The following is a 21,413-nucleotide window of genomic DNA, read 5'->3' as shown; positions in this document are numbered from 1 at the left end:
CTTGAGGTTTGCTTTTACGCAGTTTAAGAGGTGCAATAGAGTCCAATGCTGTGGACATAGTTGTATTGTAAGTGTCAACTAGTATGTTAAGGTCTGTGAATGCAGATAGACTGGTTAATGAAGGCAGGATAAGTAGTAAAAGTCTGTCCATTGTGGTATCTTTTTTGTTCCTGGTAGGTTGAGGAGGAGCTATAGTCGTGTTTGTTTGCGTCTGTTTGTCTATTACCATGGTGAAGGTAATCAATAAGATTTAATAAACTATTAGGGACCTCAATAAAATGTAAATAACTCCGCAAAATGTTTTGATCAATCAAATCAAATGCTTTCTCCAAATCTGAAAAAGCCACAATAATCTCCCCCCTTAACCTTACTGTATTGCTCCATGATGGTGCTTAGAATGAAGCAGTGGCCCACTGTACTAAGCCCTCCCCTGCAGCCTGTTTGGGAGTGCTTCAAGATATTGTTACGTTGAGCCCATTCCTCCAGTCTGAGCATCTTACTTTTGGAGAATATCTAACTGGCTATGACCAGTAAAGAAATTGGCCTATAAAAGAAGGGGCCTGGTGGTCCAAGGACAACTTGTCCAGGGAGATGACAAAATGCCAATTGCATTAACCATAAAACAATTTGGTGTCATTCGGATATGCGTCACTCTCTAAAATCTCCCATTGTTTCTAAATACATTATTTTTTAAAACAATTTTTATATGCCCTTTTGAAACTATAAATCTGTCCAGCCGTGGATACCTCTCATTAAATCATGGCTCCATTTTTGTTTTGAGATTCTGCATTCTGCGTCGAACCATGCGGCATTCCTTTCTACAACCTGGACCTCCTGAACTGGAGGATGCTGTTTGCCAATAGCTGTGTCCCGGATAGTTTCAACCAAAGACTCAAACAAATTGACACTTTACTTTGTGGTCGCTGAACTGTTTAACATTTAAGAGACTGTCTTTTACTTTCTTGTGAATTAATAATTCTTTCCAATGCTTCCTTTTCGTGCTTTATCGCCAACCACACCCTCTAGATATCGGACATCTTCTTCGTGGTGCCTACCCCTGGCCTTTGGAATATTAACTCAAGGGGGGTTGTGATCACTCTGTTCAGAAATACACAATCTCATACCATTCCTAAAGAAATAAACAGTCACCAATACAGTAATCGGTGATCGAGGAACAGTATTGCTGGTCTTGTCTGCCTAGGAATGCACCATTTGCCACAAAAGATCCTGCATAATTCCGGGGCAAAACCCCAAAGTACATCTGAAAATCAGTGTCCCATTTGTGACTAATTTTACTGTCCAAACATTTGCACTTAATTTCTTAAAAATATTTTGCTTCAGAACCTGAAGCCCCTATCTGTCTAAAAATGGCATACTTACCTCTCAATTTCCTCAGCATTTCCTGTAAACAACCACTTAATGTCAAATGAAGTTAAAGGCCTTGTAAATTTCCTTTACTAGAATTACATATGGTCTACATAACTGTTAAGTACTTCAAATAAAAATGTTCTATTAGCAGTTTTAAGTTCATTACATTTCTAACTTGTTACAATCTTTTTTCTGCCAACTCGGCGCTGATCTGTTCCTTTGAGTGGATGTTGCTCACCATTGCATTTGCTATTCACATTTTGCTCATTGCGCACAAAAGGTTGGGGATGCCTGCTCTATAAGTATACATTTGTGGGCTTTTGTGCTCAGTCCAGCATCTGCAGTCTTTGTCGTGGAAGCAGTCCCAGTCTCCTGCAGTCAATCCATCCGAGATGGAAAGAGAGCAGGGACTACATTTTTTTTTCCTTTTCAGACTGCGGGTGCGTGACCTCTTTCACATGAGGCCCGCAACCCCCGGGGAATCGCGCCCCAAAGTTTGAATACCGCTGATCTAAGACCTCGATCTCCAGGTGGCTCTTTGCCTGTATTGCTTTCTGCCATTAACGTACACAAGCAGACAGGCCACTGCCTTGTCAGCGCAGGCACATTTTACAAGAGTAAGTCCTGTGTACTATCGCTCTTTGGGCATAGTGGCGTTCCCAGCATAACTACCCCAGATTTGACTGCATTGACAAGAACTCTACCGAGGAGTTCAGGGTTGGACAGGCAGTCGTTTTCGCCTGAGGTGAGCTGTATTTCTCCTTTCTACATATGTTAATGCACATTATGATGCATCGTTACTGTTTTGTAATTGTTAAGATGGATTATCAAAATCAGATTCTGGAAATCGTAGATGAGAACCTAGTCCCAATGTCTTCAGCGAGGAAAGCAGCCACTTGAAAAACCTACAAAACCAAACCTTTGCTTTTTGACAACCTTGAATGGTGCCATTTCCTTCATTACCTAGTTAAAACATCACAGGGATTTGTTTAACAATACCTTTCTGCAACTGCTGCATATCTGAAATTGCCACATGATTGGTTCTCTATGATGAATGATGCAATGAAGCATAACTTTGATGGCCTTCTTCATGTTTACCCCATAGGATAGCCTGCTAGTCTATGGAGTTGGAATCTGGTTCTAGGTTCGACTATGCACAAACTCTTTGAGCCAGTGGCATCATGTGATATAAGCCTACTGTCCTGGAAAATTCATTTACTTATTGCAGTAGCATCTGCCAGACGGATTAGTGACTCAGACCCATCCTTCAAAGGGACCATACCTTGTATACCATTGGACATGGTGATACGCCATACAGTATATTCTTTTGTGGCTTAAATCATTTCCATTTCTGACTTTTATATCAATAAGCAATCATCCTTCATGTCTTTCATCCTCACACTTCCTCGGCAGAGGAGATGCATTATGTGGTTGTTTGGAGGGATTTAAAATTCTGACTGCAGCTTCTTCTTATGGAGATGGCTCCTATAGGTCAGGAGCTGGCGATTTCCATCTGAATAGATGCAGCAAACTAGACAATTCAGGACTAGAGATAATCATGTAGTCTTTTATAATTGTTTAAAATAGTTTAATACAAACACTTCTAGCAAATCACAAAGACTCCCCTCCCATAGATGTCCATCTCTTTAGCGGGCCGGCATTTTCATCCTGGTCCTAGATATTTAAGGCTGCTTCAACTGCCTTCGGGCCGAGACAGATCTCCAAGAATGTAACCGTGGCGATCGTCAAGGTAATTGTTTTCCCCTCGCAGGAGTTTTAGCCACCAGTCTTCTGCCGAGAGGGCGGGAGGGAGCAGATTCCACAATTTTTGCTAAATACAGTGACCAAAGTTCAGTTAGGCCGGGACATTGAATACAGAGGTAGAGCAGGTTTTTCCGCACGCCTGCTTCCTTACAAAACCTGCTGGATGGAGGTTGTGAGCTCCGTCCCTCTCTTGCCATAATGATCTCCATTGTTTGGTTCAGATTAAGTCAAAAGATTTAAGACTACAGGTGTTTGGCAGTAAACCCACTTGGTAGCCGTCTGTACCACACAGATTCACTTGGTAGCTGTGGCTGAGCAGTCAGACTTCCCTCAAGAAGAGTTAGGCAGTATACAGAGTATTCACAATAGGTCAAAAGAACACAGTAGAACAAACAAACACTGACCAGAGCTTGGTGTAAAAAGAGATATAATTATTTATTTAAAAACACATCTAGTAAAACACACTGTCACTAATATCAAGCAGTTCAAAAACACGGTCACTAAAAGATATACACTCCCTTCAACGATTAGTTAGACAAGTGCTAAGTAAAGCAACACTTATTGTCAGACAGCGGTGAGCGCTTAACGAAGATGGCACTCTAATCAATCGGTTTACAAGGGAGAGAAAGGCAGAGCAAAGATAGAAACAGATCCCAACACTTTCGGAAGAACACAGTAGGAGAAGAAGGCAGGTTAAAACCGTAAAGTCAAAGTTAACAAGGCCGGACCCACTTTAAGAGGCTCCGGTCAAAATGTGTCCAAGGTCACACGGTTCAAAGTGCCCAAAGGTCTAGCAATCAGTTCAGAAAGAGTTGGACCAAAAGAAAGGGACCAGTTAGATGGTCAAGGCGGCCAGCCCAGTCCAGAAGGTTAAGGGATTATTATTACCTTGTAGCAATCTTTAGAAAGGGAGGCCTGGCGGACACGGTACCTTAAAGTGGTGAGAATACTCCATCGGGGGCAGTTGTTCCTGGCAGCGGATGCAAGTCGGTGCTTCGTCCGGAGAAGAGAGGATCTCTTCGGGGAGGAAGACAGGAGTCCGTTGCACTGCCAGGGAAGAAACCAGCCGCAGAGTTCTCAGTTAAAAGGAGCGGTCCTTTTATTCGCGGTCCAGTGGTAACTGGCTATCCGGTTGCCGGGGTGCTTGGCACGGGCAATTCGACCACGAGACATCCTGGGATGCGAGGAAAAGAAGGTAAACTGGTTGTGCCCACCAGTCAGTTGTAGCAGGTCGGCTCAGCTTCTCCCTCGTCGGATTTTCAGGTCCTGTGGCGACTTCTGAAGTTCCAGTCCCAAAAGCCCTGCTTTTATGCAGCACACCCCAACACACCCCCATTCACTCAGCCTAGCTGCCAATCAAACATGCCAAGTGGTGAGCCGGCCGGCTCACCACTTGGGCCAATCACACAAGAGTGCGACTTGAGTTACCAAGGTAACTCAGTCCAGGGTGCCTAAACCCCCTCCCACACTCCCTGTGGTACCCAGACAGAGTGGCACCACTTTTGGAGGTTTCTGTGGAGAAGCCCGCCAAAAAGTGGAACAAAGGGCTCGACTTGGGTTGGAGTCACAGAAGAGAACACAAACGCCATTTTAGAATCGAGTTCTGGCAAAAAATACCAACCGGCGAATTAATATTGAATAAATAAACCAGCGGTATGTTCGAGGCTATGAGAATTAAATAATTAAAGTTGGTAGCCTCGAACAATGGGAAAATCCCATAGAGATATATTCGCGGTCGAATATAAAAAGTAGTATCCACTGCCACCAGCCAAAACCCGATCCGGGGTGACGGAGATGTGCCCCCTCGAATAACTGCCCCGACCAGTATGTCCATAATAAGATGGTTTGTACTGGTTTCTGTTCATAATTTGTGACTTTACATGCCCTGGGAGACAGTAGTCAGTCCCAGGGTATGGGGTCTATGGTGGGGTGTCACTATGACACCCTGTGTCACTGCACTGAGGGTGCTGTGTAACACACATAGTAAAAACACATGAGACCCTATGGAGTAAAAGACCCCATAGCCCATAAAACACATTAACAGTCAAAGGAACACCTCAAATAATGTCCAAGAGTGTGAGGAAAAGAGGCTCACTCTTGGCAGGAGAAAAAAACTAACTCCAGAAATCCAGCAAAGCTGCTGGGGGACTCACTAGGTTAGGAAATTCAGCGTAAACAGAGAATTCTCCCTAACAATCTTCATAAGATGGGATCTGAGATAATCTGGGAATTTGTTTATGTATTCCGGGGTGTTCCCATACGATCTTGTTTCATGTGCTAAGTGCCGAAACAGTTTCAGTTTATTAGCTTCCTCGCAAGTTGCAATCCAGTCTCTTTCCCAATATCTTTTTCTTGACTTTAGATGCGTTAGACAATGGTTCTTCAGTGGTGGACCCCAGGTCTTCTAGGAGAGATCTGCAGGACTGATCCCACAACATCCCCACCAAACTGTTCCCCAACACTATTTCAGCTTTTATTAGTCTAAAGATCAATGGGGGACTGAGCTCTGAATACTTCCCAAAGAGGGTTAGTATGTTCCAATCTACTTCTACCTTCAAAGAGATCAGCCCCAGCTTTCTTCTGATTATCTGGATTGGGGTAGATATGTGAAGTCCCAATATTCTTTTCCAGTAGCGGCCTTCTAATATCCGCTATTGTTTTGTTGGAATAGCTAACAGAGCGTCAGCACCATAGGCACCACTTTTGCTCTATAAAACTCAATTAGATGCAATAAAGAGAAACCACAGAATCTGCCCTTAAAATGTTGGCTTGGTTCGCCAAGGCACACATTTGTTTGTCTCAGAATTAGAGCCGTTTTAATTTGTGCAAAGTTTTTACAGATTAGTACTTCCAGATATTTGAAGGAGTAAACGACTTCGATTTTCTCATGCCCTAGGCACCAAGTGAATAAGTTCTGTTTACCTCAATGTTTCTGCATGACAAGGATCTTTTTTTTCCCTAGGTTCACCTGTAAGCCATTTAGGGCCGTATAGTCGATGAAACGGTTTAATTGCCCATGTAGGCCAATAAGGGGGGTAGTGTCGAGCAGTACCAAATCCTCTGGTACAAGAGCCGGTTGACCTTTATCCCACTGATTTTTCAGGGGAGAGAGGGAATACTTGACGTTAGCCATAGCAACGGTCAGGTCTGAGATATAGAGGTTAAATAATGTCGGTGCCAAGGAGCACCCCTGCTTGACTCAACGGCCTATTGCAATCTTCTCACTTAAGACTGTGGTGTTTAATCGGATTCTGCAAGACGAGTTTGTGTGCAGAGCTTTTATCTGGTCAACCAAATCTTCTTGGCATCTCCATGTTAAGAACTTGTTCCATAGAGGTTTCCTACTGATTCCATGAACTGCCTCGGATAGGTCGTCAAATGCAATGTACGTCTTCTGATTCTTTTCTTGAGCTCTGCTCATCAGGAGGGAAAGAAGCAAGATTTGGGGGACGGTCCCTTGTCCTTTAATGAAACCTGATTGAAAGGATCTTGTCAACCTTCGGTCATTGCCCACTTGCACAGTCTCTGGAGCACAAGAGTGGCAGAGAGTTTCCCTTGTACATTTATTAGTGCAATTGGATGATAGTTGTTGCGGGGTCGTCTGTCACCACTCTTAAAAATTGCCACCACATTTGCCTCCTGCCAGGAATTAGGTACACTTCTTGATTGCAAGACCCTTCTCAGAATCTGGTCCAGGATCGAAGCCCATTGTTCTGGGTTTTCTTTGAGTATTATATTTGAAAGACTGTCTGGAACCAGAGCTCGGGAAGATTTTGAACCGGTTATCAGAGTGATCATATAGTCTGAGTCGTAATCCATGGTCCAGAGCGGTCGCATATATATCTCTTCCACCATATGCCGTTCTACGAAGAGAGTCGAGAAGAAGCTAACCCAGGTGCTTTCTGCAACTCCATTTATCAGTTGTAGATTCTTACAGGCTCACGTCGAGTTTATGATGGTCCAATGGCTGGGGCGTTTTGTTTGTTCTGTAGGTCTCAATGTCCTCTGGGCGTCTCTCCGGATCATCTTATCTGTATCCCCTTATCCAGTTGTTGTACATTTTCTTTAGACTATTGACAGCTTCCCGAGCTGAGATGGGTTGTACTCGCTTCAACGTTGCCAAGGCTTTCTTTGGGCCCTCTTTTTGGCTGCAACCTCTGTCATGGCCATGATGGTGACCTTGTTTCGGCCCCACAGGTTTTGCATTGTGGGCCTGGTATGAGGCCAACAGCGGCACATAATCCACTGTCAAATTAAACTCTGGAGAAGATCTAGTTGTGGAGTTTCTCGACAAGACCTGACTTTTCAACGTCCTGTTTTGTCATCTTCAGCCTGGATCCGTTATTTGTTATTTCTACTTTCGTTGGAGCAACTAAGGCAGGCCTTGCCCACTCTCCCAGCCAGGATTTTTTAAGCAGGTTGTGATCACTCGCCTGAGTTGGTATTACTTCAAAAGATGTTATTAGGTCAATAAGCTCTTGTGTGACAAAAACAAAGTCTATTACAGAAGATTGCAGCCCCCGCTACCAGGTTGGAGGGCTTTGCTTGTTCTCTTCAAAATAGCCACCTAAGAGGTGGAGATCGCAAGACTTCATTAATAGGTTCCTCTTTTTGCTTCTCTGAACCGACTTAAGGCAGGCTGTTCTAATGCTGCCATGCATTGTTGCCTTTTCAGTCCCACATGAGGAATTTAAGTCACTGCATACAATAATTGAGGCATTTTCCGAGGTGTGCGCTTCGTCGATATTTTTGCCAATGTTATCAAGCATCTGCTTTGTCCCTGTTTTCACCTGGTTCCAATAGGTGTTAATTAAGGTCAGGTGGTTGCATCCTACAACCCGGCCCTTTACCGAATGGTGAGACTTTATTAAGAATAGTTTGCTGGATGTAGGGGCAGTGCTCCAGATAAGATTTTGAGGTGGGCGTATTTTACTCCCTCCCTATTTTTAAACTTTGAGAGTAAATGTGATTTCTAGAGTAAAAATCACTTTTCTCCTTTGCAAGAGAGTAAAATGTATGTGACACCCAGCTGACGTATGGAAATCATTACTATGCGGTAGCCTTCTGCATTGTGACAGAATACACCTTTCCTTATTTCTCTAATGTTTGCCCATATGATCTCTCCTGTATATATTTAAATGTTGAAAACACAAAAACCTCGCCAATTACATAGTAAAGCAAACCTGAATTGTATTGTGTGTTTTGAGGATTGATAGCAGAATTGTCTTTTCATGTTTAATGAAAGTCCTCATTTCCTGGAGCTATTACTACCTAATGGCATGCCAATGTTATGATACAACATTGCAGAGAGGCCAGGACTCAATTCTAAATTCTATATCTAATCTCATGGTCAAATGGTTATTTATATAGTGCTTTTGCATAGAGCATATTTATCACAACTATCACCAAACCGAAGTCGGTACTCCTCTATCGACCTTGAAAGGATGCAAGGGTGAGTTGGCCTTAATCAAATTCAAACCTGTAACCTACAGATCACACACAGATCGCAGCAATGAGCACTGAATCGGCTGAGCTATCTTGGCTAACAACCTCGGTATAATAATCAGTGCCTAGATGTTGGACAAACCATGTATGAAGCGCTACACAAAGTTAAACACCTATCTGGATTATCACAGGCACAGGTTTTGCTGAGTTTCTATTTCAATTGCAAATGTAACTTTCATTTGTTTGTTTTTGAACAGAGCTTGCACTCCTGGAGAGTCATGTTTTGGATGTTTTAATTGTAGTCTTGAATATTTGAGAGGCTAAAACACCTATGATTGGTGTAATGACAATCACTCACCCTTTACCAAAGACTCTGCTGCCACTGACTATTTTATAGTGATGTACCCCATTGACTGTAAGGTTGAATGGATGTAAACTAGACCATGCATACTCATCATTTTACACACTTTTTATAATAAGAGTGTAAATTAAATTTTAAATTTACACATGATCTGCCTCCGCATGATTATGCACACAGCACAGGAACTCAATACTGGTTTGCTTTCACTGTGGAAAAAAAGCATCATTTGTTAAAAAAAAGATTAATTCTCAACTTCAACTTAGTTTTCCATCGTATTATACAGTCCTAAAATGCTGGAAGAATAAATATGCACAGTGCTCCCGTTTGCTCCACGAGTATCAACACAGCAAAAGCTGAATAGAAATAAACCATTCCTTTTATCAGTGTGCAATTTCTTTTTTTGCAAGACTTCAGAGAAATACATTGTTTCATAGGCTTTTCTCCATGGCTTGCAATTGCATCCATGTAGATAAAAATCAAAAGAAGCGTTCTGGCTTCTGTCAAGTAACCTGATCTTTGCACTGCCTTCTGCTCTAAACTTGTGTGTAAATGTACACAGGAAAATAATAAAGCTGTCATATTTACAAGATTTTCATGCGGAAAAAGGCCTAGTACGCATCTTATCTGGAGACCTGGTAGGGGCCATGGTTAATAGATTTGATTACCGCAAAGTCAGATCCAGACCTGACCAGGATGAGGAGTCCCACAGTGGGGCGGGCTAGAACTATTGCAGTTGCCGGATTTAGAAAAGTCACAAAGCCATCCAGGACCGGTTTGTTCGTTAGCCATACTTCTTGCAAAGAAATGAAGTTCGCCTCAGCCCAGGGTGTCTCCCCTTTTTTCATCAGGTGGGAGAACCCCTGTGTTTTACAGGAAGTGAGTGAAAGAAACGGCAAGTCTAAAGATGCATTCTTTGGCTATGCTGAAGGAGCACGCCCATGAGCTCGCCTCAGGAAGTTCTGATGGTTTCAAGGTCTCAAATTCATTTTTATTATCTGGTGCCGATATCAATGGTCTAGTTATGGTTGCAGTTAAGTTTGGTTGCCTTGCCAGACACTGGGGCCCTTAAGGCTCTGGTCTGGCTGGTAGGCTCTCACCCTGCGTAGTATCTTCCTCTTCACCGGACCCTCCTTCATCGTAAGCCTTGACAGGATTTGGTAGAAACATCGGTCTTGCACTGTGGGTTCTGCCAACCGGATCACATAGTCAGTTTAGGATGTTTCTTCCACATTGGACCCCTGGCTTTGGTGAAATCAAGGCCTAATGATAGCAAAGATGTTGCTGAAGCCAACAAAGGTTTTTGACCACCCTTGAGCGTAGGTGAATAGACACCAGATGATCCGATAGTCCTGCAATCATTTTCTCTTGTGATAGTCCTGTTCATTTCAAGAAAAGTAGGTAAGGTTGCTATTTCCAGGTGGATGGTCTCCTTCATCTCTTCCCTGCAAGCTACAAGGCGTTATAGTGCCTCCAAGGCTTCATGCTCATTCCACCAAAGCAAAGGTGGACTTGTGGCCTTTCAGAGACATGCCCCTATCTGAGAAATGTGTAGTGCAGCTACTTGTCCATTCCTTATGATTTCTGCAAGCTTCATTATTTGGATGCTTCATCCAGTTGTAATGCTTTATTTTTAGCAGGCCAATTCTATTCTCAAAACTACAGAGATCACTGTCCAACAATATGATATAATGTATGCTTTACATTCAGATACCTCCATTCAAATCCGTCTTTCTCTGGATGGTCGACTGTCACAAAGTATCCTCACAGCACGAGGGCTAAAACAAGGTTGTCTTTTAGCCTCAGCCATATTTAACTACTTTATTCAGGATGTAAGATTTGTCTTTGAAAATATCATCTCAGATTCTCCTAAATTCAACAATCATCCCATCAAAGCACTAATGTATGCAGATGACTTAGTTCTCATCTCCAAAACTCAATTTGGCCTACAAAACCTTTTGAATGCTTTCCATGACTATATACAACGCAATGAACTAAAGATAAATACCGCAAAAACTCAGTGTTGTATTCACCAAGAAAATCTAGACCTCTGTCCTATCTATGGACTTTTAATCACATTCCTTTGATTGTAGTCCCCCAATATACATATCTTGGGACGATTTTCGAAGGCAAGTTCCATGCAAGAGGCCATGTTGTGTGCCTGAATGCCAAACTAGTCACAGCAATATCTCAGGCTTCCATCCTTAAGTTTAAATATGGGAAATTTTCGGTTAGACCCGTGTGGCACTTCTGGAATATGAAAATAGTGCCTACTTTCCTATATGGGTTGGAAACTCTGTGAAGATTTCTCACCCCAATTTGTCCAATGGCAGGCTAAATTTTGGAGGCATGTACTACACCTGCCCCAATGTACCCTCTGTGCCTTGATCAGATACAAGCTGGGGCTGGTTTCGCTACAAGCACTTTATAATTGGCGAGTTTGTGCTCTTCTTAGGAAATGTTTACTCTTGATCGATTACAATTCGATCCTGAAGATATTATCCCAATATATGTTCTCTGTGAAACATTTCTTTATATATGCTTGGTTGTCAAAAGCTTATCGTATCTTGGCTGATGAAGAGGTTTCTATTGATGCATTACTTATGTACCCAGACAAAGCCAAGTTACAGATCTACCAAGCAGATTGGATTATCACAAGAGATCTCTGTTTGCAATATAAAGATGGTGATGGGATTAGGTTTCCACCCAAAAAAATCTGCACCCTACCATCGTACTTGGTACCATCACCATCCCCAAAATATCGCCTTGGCATTTTGTGCCTGAGGTTCAATCTGTGGATTACCAGGGACATAAAAGCAAGACGCAAGATCATTCCGTCAAACACCAATTTTTGTCGATTCTGTATGAACTGTGACGTACACGAAACTTTGGTCCACCTGATAACTGAATGTGTAGCATTACGTGAAAAAAAGAGAAATGCATATCTCAAGATACTGTAAATATCTAGGTAATTTGGATCCAGTAAATTGTTGGTCTATTATCCTAGATTCGTCTTACACAGCATTACAAATTGCTACTGTTAATTATTTGAAATGTTTGAATTTAGAACCATTAGACTGTTAAATTGTTATAGTCTAAAAAGTTGATATTATTATATCTCTCATTCTGATTTTCTATTCTGTCCCTAGTCTATTAGGAGGGTTATTTTAATTTCATTTTCTGAATGCTTTTATAACCTTTGTTTTATTATTGTGATATTTTTCTGCTTCTACCATACTAACAAATTGTTATACATTTGAAAGGTTGATTAAATTCAGCCGATTAAAAAAAAAAAAGGTAATGCTTTATTTGGCTATGAACTGCTTAATCTGATTGCTTGAACGTGGCCAGCATGAGCTACATCGCTGCTCTTACAGGCCGTAGAATTAGTTAATTCTAGTCCCCCAAACAGATTGGAATGCAGGGAAGTTAGACTAAAAAATCCTGTTCCCTTTGTCCTTGCTCTTGCTCCATGACAACACAAACTGGTCCACAGCATGTACAGTGATCCAACATAACATGGTGAAGAAACAAACATGTATGGAGGAAAGGAAGTTGTTTTTACACTCAATAGACGGACACTCTGTGTGCAAAGACTGTTCTCAAAGATTTAAAGTGCAAGCACATCTTTTAGAAACGCATCTGAGCGTATCTGGCGGGGCAAACAAATAGCCGGATTATGAAGGCGTTATGGCAACCGCAATGACAACAAAGGTAAGGTTTTTTCCTTACTTCCCTATACTCGTGCGTAATTGATTGGAGTCTGAATTCTATTATGGAAAGTGCTGTGGTGGCCTTTGCTGTTTTACCTGAGCTATACAAGTACACAAAATACAATAAAATGTTGGGCTCCAACAGCATGCACAGCCCTGCGTATTCCTTAGCAGTACATAAGATGCAAGACAAGCCGGTTTTGCTTATTCTGAGGGTCCGATTAGATGAATTTACAGGTATGCTGTCAGGAAGGTCACCGTTCCTGTGCTGATTAAAATAAATAATAGACACATTACTGAAACAACAATGTCTATATAGCTACTGTTGGAGAATTTTGGAGTCTGATGATAAAAATATGAATGCTTTCGGAAGATTCTTTAATAAGAGACTTAAAGAAATGAAGCTATGGCCGCTTAACAGAAATCTCTGTGGGTGGCTAATTCTTAATTGTTGGTTTATTAATATGCACTTTAAAATCACAGTACTATTTGAAAATGTGACCAAAATGCACTCTTGTTCTCAAATTCTCACATAGATCAAGGAATCGGATGGTGTGGTCAACGACGAGCTTCCAAATTGCTGGGAATGTCCGAAGTGCAGTCATGCTGGAAAAACTGGCAAAGTGAGTATGCTTCAATGCTAAAACTAGACTATATTGTGTATGTTTCTAATATTTGCTGTATATGTGGTGCTTTCGGTCTTCTTGTATTACTTTAACCTAAGAAATGTTCTGTTAAGGGTTTCATTCTAGAATCACCATGGCTGAGAAATGTGTATATCAAGCTTTGGTAAATTCCTGTGCATACATCATTAGATCTCTGCTGGTACCATTTCATAACATTTCATCTAAGAAGCCATGTATAGCAGCTTCATTTATTTGGCTTACCTGAATTTGCTGTCCAGCAATGCAAATAACAGGGTAGCAGTGTATGATGAGAATGGATAAAGTGGATCGATTGTCAGTCAGAGATTACCTAAACACACACAACCAGAATTGGCTGTTTTTTACAGAGACCTTTCTTATGCAGTATATTGTGTGGATTCAACTCTTTGGCAATGTACCTGTGTAATAGAATGAAGCAGTCACTAGATCTTCACTATATCTTTCAGTTATTTTAAAAAAGGCCTTCCTCTATGGTGCTGATTTCTCAGAGGAAGAGGAAAATGCTGGCATTTCCAACTAAGCAATTGTGTGAAGTTTCAATCTGGTGATAGCACCCAGACCAGTGACCAGCTGTTACTGAAAGGATGATGGAGCTCAGTCTGCCAGCATTTGGAAATAACCTGGGCTCCCTGATGAGTAGGGTGCATGAATAGTACATCCAGAATGTACATGCAGAGTCACCGAAGCAAGAGTGGAAGTGTGAACGGATAGTAATGGGATGGGTGGTGAAAGACAAGCAACTCTGCTGGCGTTGGACAGCTGTAATGTAATGTGTGGAGCGGGAAGATTTAAAGGTAGGGATCCCCCCAATATTTTGTATATTTATACTGGGCCTACACCTAAAAATGTAGAATGATCAACTATATACCCTAAACCCGTTGTTCTTTTTTAAATGCAGGCTTCCGTTTTAGGATACTGCTGTGTTGTATGCTTCAATACCCTAGCAGCAATAATCAAACTCCTGAATGCTTGCAGGCCCTCGTTGGGTAGAGGCTGCAAGTGTTTATTTACTGTCATCAACACATTGAATTCTAAAGACACACTGTAGTGTTATAACTTTAATAAGACTGATGTGTCTTTAGAATTTCCAAAGACACGCCAGTCTCATGAAAGATATAACACTGCTGCATTTCTTTAGAATACAATTCCAAAGGCATGGCAAACATGTCCTGTATTGCTGAATGTGAATAGAAATTCAGCTGTACAGAATGTTTGTCGTGTCTTTAGAGTTGTACGTTTCTTTAGAATTCAATTCTATAGACCGTCTTGGATGTTGATGGCCTGCCTCAAACTTAACCCGTCCAAGAGCGAATTCGCCCTCATCAGTGTTGAGATGGATTTCTGAACTCTGACCTGTTGGGCAGAGGTTCAGAAGACTAGCCTACTTTCTTGGAACAGGGTAACCTTCTGGACAAGCTAGACCAATCAAGGTAGCATTGGCGGTGGTCAAGACTACGTCTTAGGAGGGGTGAGAGTGATCAAAAGCCCACGATGAGCACACACAGTAAACAACACCACAAATTACTCCGTCAGGTGGATATATTAAAAATACATACTCATTTATTAAAGGCCTTTTAAGTCGGGCTAATCTCAAGAGGGGTAAATGTGAGCTATAGAGCTGTAGCAATCAAATCCACGTAGCCAAGTAACACTTTTACTCAAGGTTTTTGTTATAAATAATTATTTATTTAGCAGTAGTTTTTAAATAAGCACTTTTCCAGAATCAACACAAAGCTAGTAGATACTCTTTAGAGATGCTGCTTACACACTGTCTACACCCTGAGGTGACTTCACTAGGTAGGACAGTAATGGCATTTATATATCACTAGTACACTTTGTAGATTCTGAGGTTTGTAGAAAGGAAAGGTTAAGGGAAGAAAAAAGGTCAAACAGGTTCTCGGATTATGTGAGCACGTAAATCTTCCAGTGAAGTCTAGATATAAACCTTTCCCAGCAATAATAGCTAAAAACCAAGTTATCACCTATGAGAGACAGTAAGTATCAAAGTCGAATGCAGTAGAAGTCTTCAGGGAGCCAGGACAGCCAAAGTCAATTGCAGCACAGCCCATGGAGCTGATGCACTTCTTAGATGAGTCTTGCACAAAGTTAGAGAGTTTTGTTGAAGAAAAATCACTGTAGGGTCACAAGCTGTTGGACTTGTGAAGTTACTGCAAGACTCAACTGAGAAGTGCAAAGCTAGTGACAATGAGTTGTAAGTATCCCAAGTCAGAACTGTACCTTTGGTTAGAAGAAGAGTGGTCCAGCTGGTTTCTGTCTGGTTGCAGTGATGCAGATCCTGGGTTCCTGGTCCTCAGTTGTGGGGGCAAGAGGGAGGGTGTCTGGAGGACTCCTACGGCAGCAATTCGGAGGTCTGCAGCAGCTACAGGCTCTTTTCGGTTCAGCAGCACTTTGCGGTTTCAGCGCTATGTAAACAGCACCACCGCGAATCTTAGATACCGGTTGGGCTTCCTTCACTCCTTGAGTCCTGCACTCTGGTGAGGGGACTCGAGCTCTGGTCGTCCTTCTTCTGGAGGGTCCTGGGGAGACTCCTGGAGCTTCTGGCCGGATCACAGACTTTGCACTCGACTACAGATTTCTCGACCCCTGGCACTCGGTTCCTGCAGCAGCAAAGAAGTACAGCCAGTCTGGGAAGATGGTCCATTGGAGTTCGTCTCTTGTTTAGTTGGTCCCACTAACCCAAGGGAAGAAGTCGTCCCTTCTGGAGCTTCTCTTGTCGATTAGAAAAAGGAGTTTTAGCACAGCTGCAGGGCTTCACTGGGCAATTCAAGGGTTCAGGAAGATGCAGCAAGCTTTGTTCACGGTTTCTCCGTCGGGTTGTTCTTCCAAGTGGTCGACTCTATCTTCAGTCCCAAAACCTTTGCCTTTTAAGCAGGTTTATCCCATTCATGCTCAGCCTAGCTGTCACTCAAACAGCAGGGTGGCTGTCGTGCGAGGACAGTCAGCTAGCCAATCAGGGCTGGGTGCGTTCAGGCATTCCGAAAGAAAAAGGACAGATGAGATTCGGGAACCTTCCTCACTTCCTGCCCTTAATAGTGAGGCTAACATAACATTTTTATAATGATTAGACAGGAAAAGGGGCTACTAAGTAATACCGAGAACTCAACATAAGATGGTGTGTGCTGGACCTACAATGAGAAAAGGTAAGTAAAGTCAATTTCACTTTACTATTCTTGGGAACAGTAGTTCACCCAAGAAAAGGTATTTAAAACCTTAAAGAAATCTAAAGGATTTCTCTGTGACACTGCACTGAAGGTGCTGTGTGTAACCATGCAAAAAGTAGATGCCTATGGAGTTTGTCAGACTCCAAAAACAAAGGAAACCTATAATTCAAATCGGGTCAGAACACATGAGAGAGTGAGAAAAAAGGGTTTACTCACTCCAGGGGTAACATTTAAAAGTCCTAAAGTCCAGCATAAGGGCTGGGGATCTCTTAAGGTTGAAGGGAATTAGCACCGAATACTCCCTAACACACGTCTCTGCAGCTTTCAGGGGCTGCATTCGGGACCTCCGTCCGTGGCGGGACAGTGGTGATTTCTCCACTTCTGGTGAAGGGATAGGGCCAGTTCCACTGCAGCTCGTTTTAGGGCATAGGGGGACACAGCAGGAAGGCACCACAGCTGGGCAACACAGTGACCACATATGCTTGGGTTCATGTGTACTCTCCTAATTCCAAAGCTAGGTGTATGAAACTCGCCGGAAGTGTGCCTTATACCCAGAGCTTATAGTCTCCAAAGCCTCAAGTCAGAACTCAAGACGGCGACGGTTCCTGGGCAAAGGTCCAGTAAGAGCTGGTCAGTTCACTGGGCGTTCCAGGTACACTTCCGAGCAGGCTCATTTGCAGGTTAAGCAGGAGGTGCCGAGAGTAGTCCCACTACTCCAATGGGTCGAAGCGCCCTTGCAGGCCTTCTAGGTTCGATCAGAAACAGGGTCTCCTACGGCACAACAGCGGGGTCAGGGTGCCAAACCTAACAGCGGGTCACCAGCGGTTCCACTGATCTGCTTCTTCGGTTCAGGATACTTGTCTCCTTTACTAAGTTCGGTGTGTACTCAGAAGAACGACCTTGAATGGGTGGAAGGTGCCCTCTTATCCAAAATCTCCTTCGCGCCAAAACAAAGAGAAACCAATAAGAGATCTGCTCACATTCACCTATCACAGATGTGGACCAGACACGGACCACAGTGGTCCCAGTCATCCCAGCACACCAGACCTCTTGAAACCCAGGATGTGTATTGGAACATGACGGCTCCAGCCCACATTCTGGGGGCGCACACACACACGGCATGCAGAAACCTGCAAAAGCTTCGGTTTGTGCCGAGGGGGGGGGGGGTGCATGACCAAATAAGGAATTTCGCGGGTCTGCTCGACCTGGGAAGACAAAGGGACAAAATGGCCAAAGGACAGAACAAAGGACCTCGTGGCATGGCAGTTTTAGGCACTGCCCACTGTCCTGGGCCAAACGCAGTAAACGCGGTTTCGACCATAGAAAAGAGTCAGAAATGCTTTAAAAGTAACAGCTGCCACCAGCACTGTCCTAGACCAACTTGTACATTCACCAACAATCCTTTGAGGGTATCTATGGCCTTAAAAATGAGACACCCCAGTGCCCTGTACCGGAAGGTACATTGTGCACTGATAAAATGTTGCTAAGAAATATCAACAAAGTGAAAGACTAAGGGAAACAAAGTATCCCAGTATTGACATTGTTAAGGGCATGTCAGTTTCCCCATAACAAAATGAGCAAAAGCCCAGTGCAGTACAGCAGAAGGCTGGGCTCCACTGACAAAAGTCAGGTTAAGGATGGTCAGACAACAGCAAAAAGTTGGGGGTTCACAACTGGAGGGAAAATTACCCATAAATGGAAATCTTTCCCAACAATCAGTGCCCCTGCAAAACAACTTGTTCAACAATGGCTCGATGATATACCTAGAAGGATTTGATCTGCAGCTCTCGGTTTCAGCTAAATCCGTAGGCTTTGCCATCAACAGAAGCCTGTCTTTCCAGGAACACATAGCCAAGAAGGTCCAAACAGCATGGATCCAAATCTCAGACCCTTTGCAAAATCAACTGTTCATCTCTCCGGAGGACTTCCGGACTGTAGTGCAAGCGCTTGTGGTCTCGCACATCGATGGGGCAAATTCCCTCCTGTTTGGGTTCCAGCCGCTCAGTTGGCTCCACTAAAAGCAGTCCACCATGCTGCAGCACATTTTATTACGGGTGTGCAGAAATTTGACCAAATAGCCCCCATCCTATGCAAGCTACATCAGCTTTCTCTCCAAGCCAGGATATTGTTAAAAATTGCATGCATCATCTCATATACAAAGCAGTCGCAAGTAGAACACCAGTGTTACCTGGTGGCTAAGCACTACATATCTGGTGTCACATACTCCATGTGCAGCAAAACGATCAACCGGTTCGAATCCGAAGTTGCACACAAAGAAAGGCCCTGCAAAACCATCTTTCTCTTGTCATGCACCCACCCTCTTGAACTTGATCCTGGTATCAACTCTGAATGCTCCCACAATTTTCCAGTTTCGTATATATCTAAAAATGTGGCTTTTTCAAAAGCACTCGACCAGGCACTAACCCCAATGGATGCACAGACCATGACTCACAGTACTGTGTTACTGTTAAAAGATGCTAGCCCAAACCCTGGCTTCCCACACCCTATAGAATGATCTGCTGCTCTTGAGCTAGGTTTGCACTTTAAACAATGAAAATAAAAATGCCAAACATGTCCTGTACATCAGAATGTTTTACTCCCATTCAGCTACAGAAGGCATGTTTCCCATGTGTTTAGAATTGCACTCTAAAGAAACACGGCAGTGTAGTAACTTTCAAGAGACTGGGGTGTGTCTTTCATGCCACTTTTACGAAATTTACAACACTCAGCTTCTTGACAAGGGACTTGTGTGGTCTTGTGGTTGTTTCCGCTTGCAGCCACGCCACCTGGGTTCAAGTCTGAATTCAGTTATGCAGGACGTGTTTGCCGTATCTGCGCAAAATTACTGAATACAAAAGTCCGACCTCCAAGTCCAATTTTTTTTCTTCATTTTCTTCATTTTTCCGCAAATATATATGTGGGGGGAGACCCCCACAAACCCCTCCGACCCCCCCACCTTACCCCTATACATTTTTATTCACTGTAGCCCCCCCCCCACATATATGTATGCAGGAAATTGGGGGTCGAACTTTTGGTATTGGGTAATTTCATACAATACCGTGTTTGCCATGCCTTAAGAATTGAATGCTAAAGAAACCTTCAACAAGCATGTCCTGTATAGCCGATTTGTATACTCCCATTTAGCTATACAGGACATGTTTGCTGTGTCTGTACAATTCAATTCTAAAGCTAATCAGCAGTGTTGAATACTGTAATTTCTCCATTCTAAAGACATGCCAGTCTCTTAGAAAGTTAGAACACTAGAGTTGGTCTTTATAATTCAATGCACTGACAGATGTAAACAAACACAAGTTCTCTCTAGCTAACCACTGCCTGTACATCACCAGCACATAGGAGGAGGCTGGTGTTTGATGATTTTCGCCAGGGCATTGATGTATACTAACACATGGAAGTATTATAAAATGGAAGCCTGCATGTTTTATTAAAACGGGGGTTTGGGTCACATGAAGTTGCTAATTCTCCATTAGGAAATTAATTGTAACATGTTTTATTTAATTTTCATTAGGTGTATATAATTTTCTTTTTAGGGTACCGGGGAAGAGAGATGAGCAAGCTGTACAAATAAAATTCTTGCTCTATGTGCTCATGTCCATGCTCTGACCTCCAAAATGCAACTTTGTCATACGACTTGCTATCCTTGCTGCCTGTCAGAGTTTCCAGTGTTGGAATGTCAATGGCAATAGTCACCCCGAAGGGCAGTCTGTGGCAACAAGAATTGGTGCTCCTATTTCCTGCTCTCTCGTATTCATAACAAATGTCCCCTGCCACTACAGTATGGTGGGAATGTGAAACTGCTTCATAAGCTGTTGTCACCCAAAGCTGTTTTTATGCAGTAGCAAACTTGTGTTTCTTCATGCATGCATATGTTCTCCCTTGCTTTGTTTGGCCTGCTTTCAAACAGATTGTGGACCAGACCTTGCATCACGTGGGTATTGCACACTTTTCATTTGCTCAAATTGTATTTTCATTCTTAATTTGTTTTTGTTTTTTGGTAGCCTGCAGCCTATTCCAAAACATTTGAGTCACAAAACGTGCATGCTTTGCAGGAAGCTGTTGTGGTAGCTATCCCTCACAAAACAGGACACCTATTTGGGTAATTGCCAGCCAGTGAAATGAGAAATTGCCCCCAGGTTCCTGAAGTCATCTTGAACAGATAACAGACAAGAAAATTGGAACTGTACTACAAGAGAAATGTTGAAACCGCATCTTAAATTGACAGAAAGCAGACTAAGGGGCCCTGCACCATTTGTGTGCAAGTAGCAAGGTTTTTCAGAACAGGTAAGCTGCACCCTCAGTCATATAGGTTTTGTATGACATTTAGGGGAGAAACCTTTGAGTCAGCAGGAGGTGTCAGTAGTTTCTTCAGTAATGAAAAACACTTCTAAAACCATTGTTCCGTGGCACCAGTCAGCATATCCCTGCTAGGTTTAGTTGTTGGAGGTGCTGCTTCTTTCCTGAGCACAGACGCAAGTTATCCTGGGGTTCATCAGGCTTCCACTTAATACCCTTAGTGGGTCCATCGGACTTCAAACTTAATATCCTCATTTTGGTCCCTGTGATTGTTCTGAAATGGCTGGTAGCCTTTGCAAGGGTTTCAGCGCCCTAGCTGTTGACCCAAGTGCCCATTAACCTGCTCTCTGTTCGCTGTAGGTGCGGCAGTCAGTGACTACCTGGATTTTTCAAATCTGTTCTCTCCCTCCCTACTGAACCTTTTTTTTACCCACCCAGAACACTTAAGTGGCTTGTGATGGGTTGCTTCACAAATTGGTTAAGAGCATTTATATGCATTACCTTACCTTCTGCTTGTCGCCACTGCTCTCCAGGCATTCAGGAGCCTTTGCTCTGTCCTCATGGTAGGTTGCAGCATCGTCTCTCCAATTCCACTTTTTGTCAGGGC

The 21,413-nt window shown here is 43.0% G+C and overlaps 1 protein-coding gene across 8 annotated transcripts in view; it reads left to right on the top strand.

Annotated features, from left to right (window-relative positions):
* The window catches only part of KDM2B (lysine demethylase 2B), a 1,898,564-nt gene that overhangs the window by 1,617,320 nt on the left and 259,831 nt on the right, over positions 1 to 21,413 (top strand). For 5 of the 8 annotated variants that reach the window (XM_069619583.1, XM_069619582.1, XM_069619578.1 and 2 more), the window contains one exon: positions 13,185 to 13,271. In XM_069619583.1, the coding sequence (XP_069475684.1) occupies positions 13,185 to 13,271 (87 nt within the window). Of the gene's footprint in view, positions 1 to 13,184; positions 13,273 to 21,413 lie in introns of all 8 variants that reach the window. The other 3 variants (XM_069619581.1, XM_069619577.1, XM_069619579.1) reach the window with 1 other exon arrangement.

Source organism: Ambystoma mexicanum, chromosome 10 (genome assembly GCF_040938575.1).
Source record: "Ambystoma mexicanum isolate Mex_15411 chromosome 10, UKY_AmexF1_1, whole genome shotgun sequence".
NCBI lineage: Eukaryota > Metazoa > Chordata > Amphibia > Caudata > Ambystomatidae > Ambystoma > Ambystoma mexicanum.
Note: the sequence above shows the minus strand (reverse complement) of the source record. Positions and strands in the feature narration are given on the sequence as shown.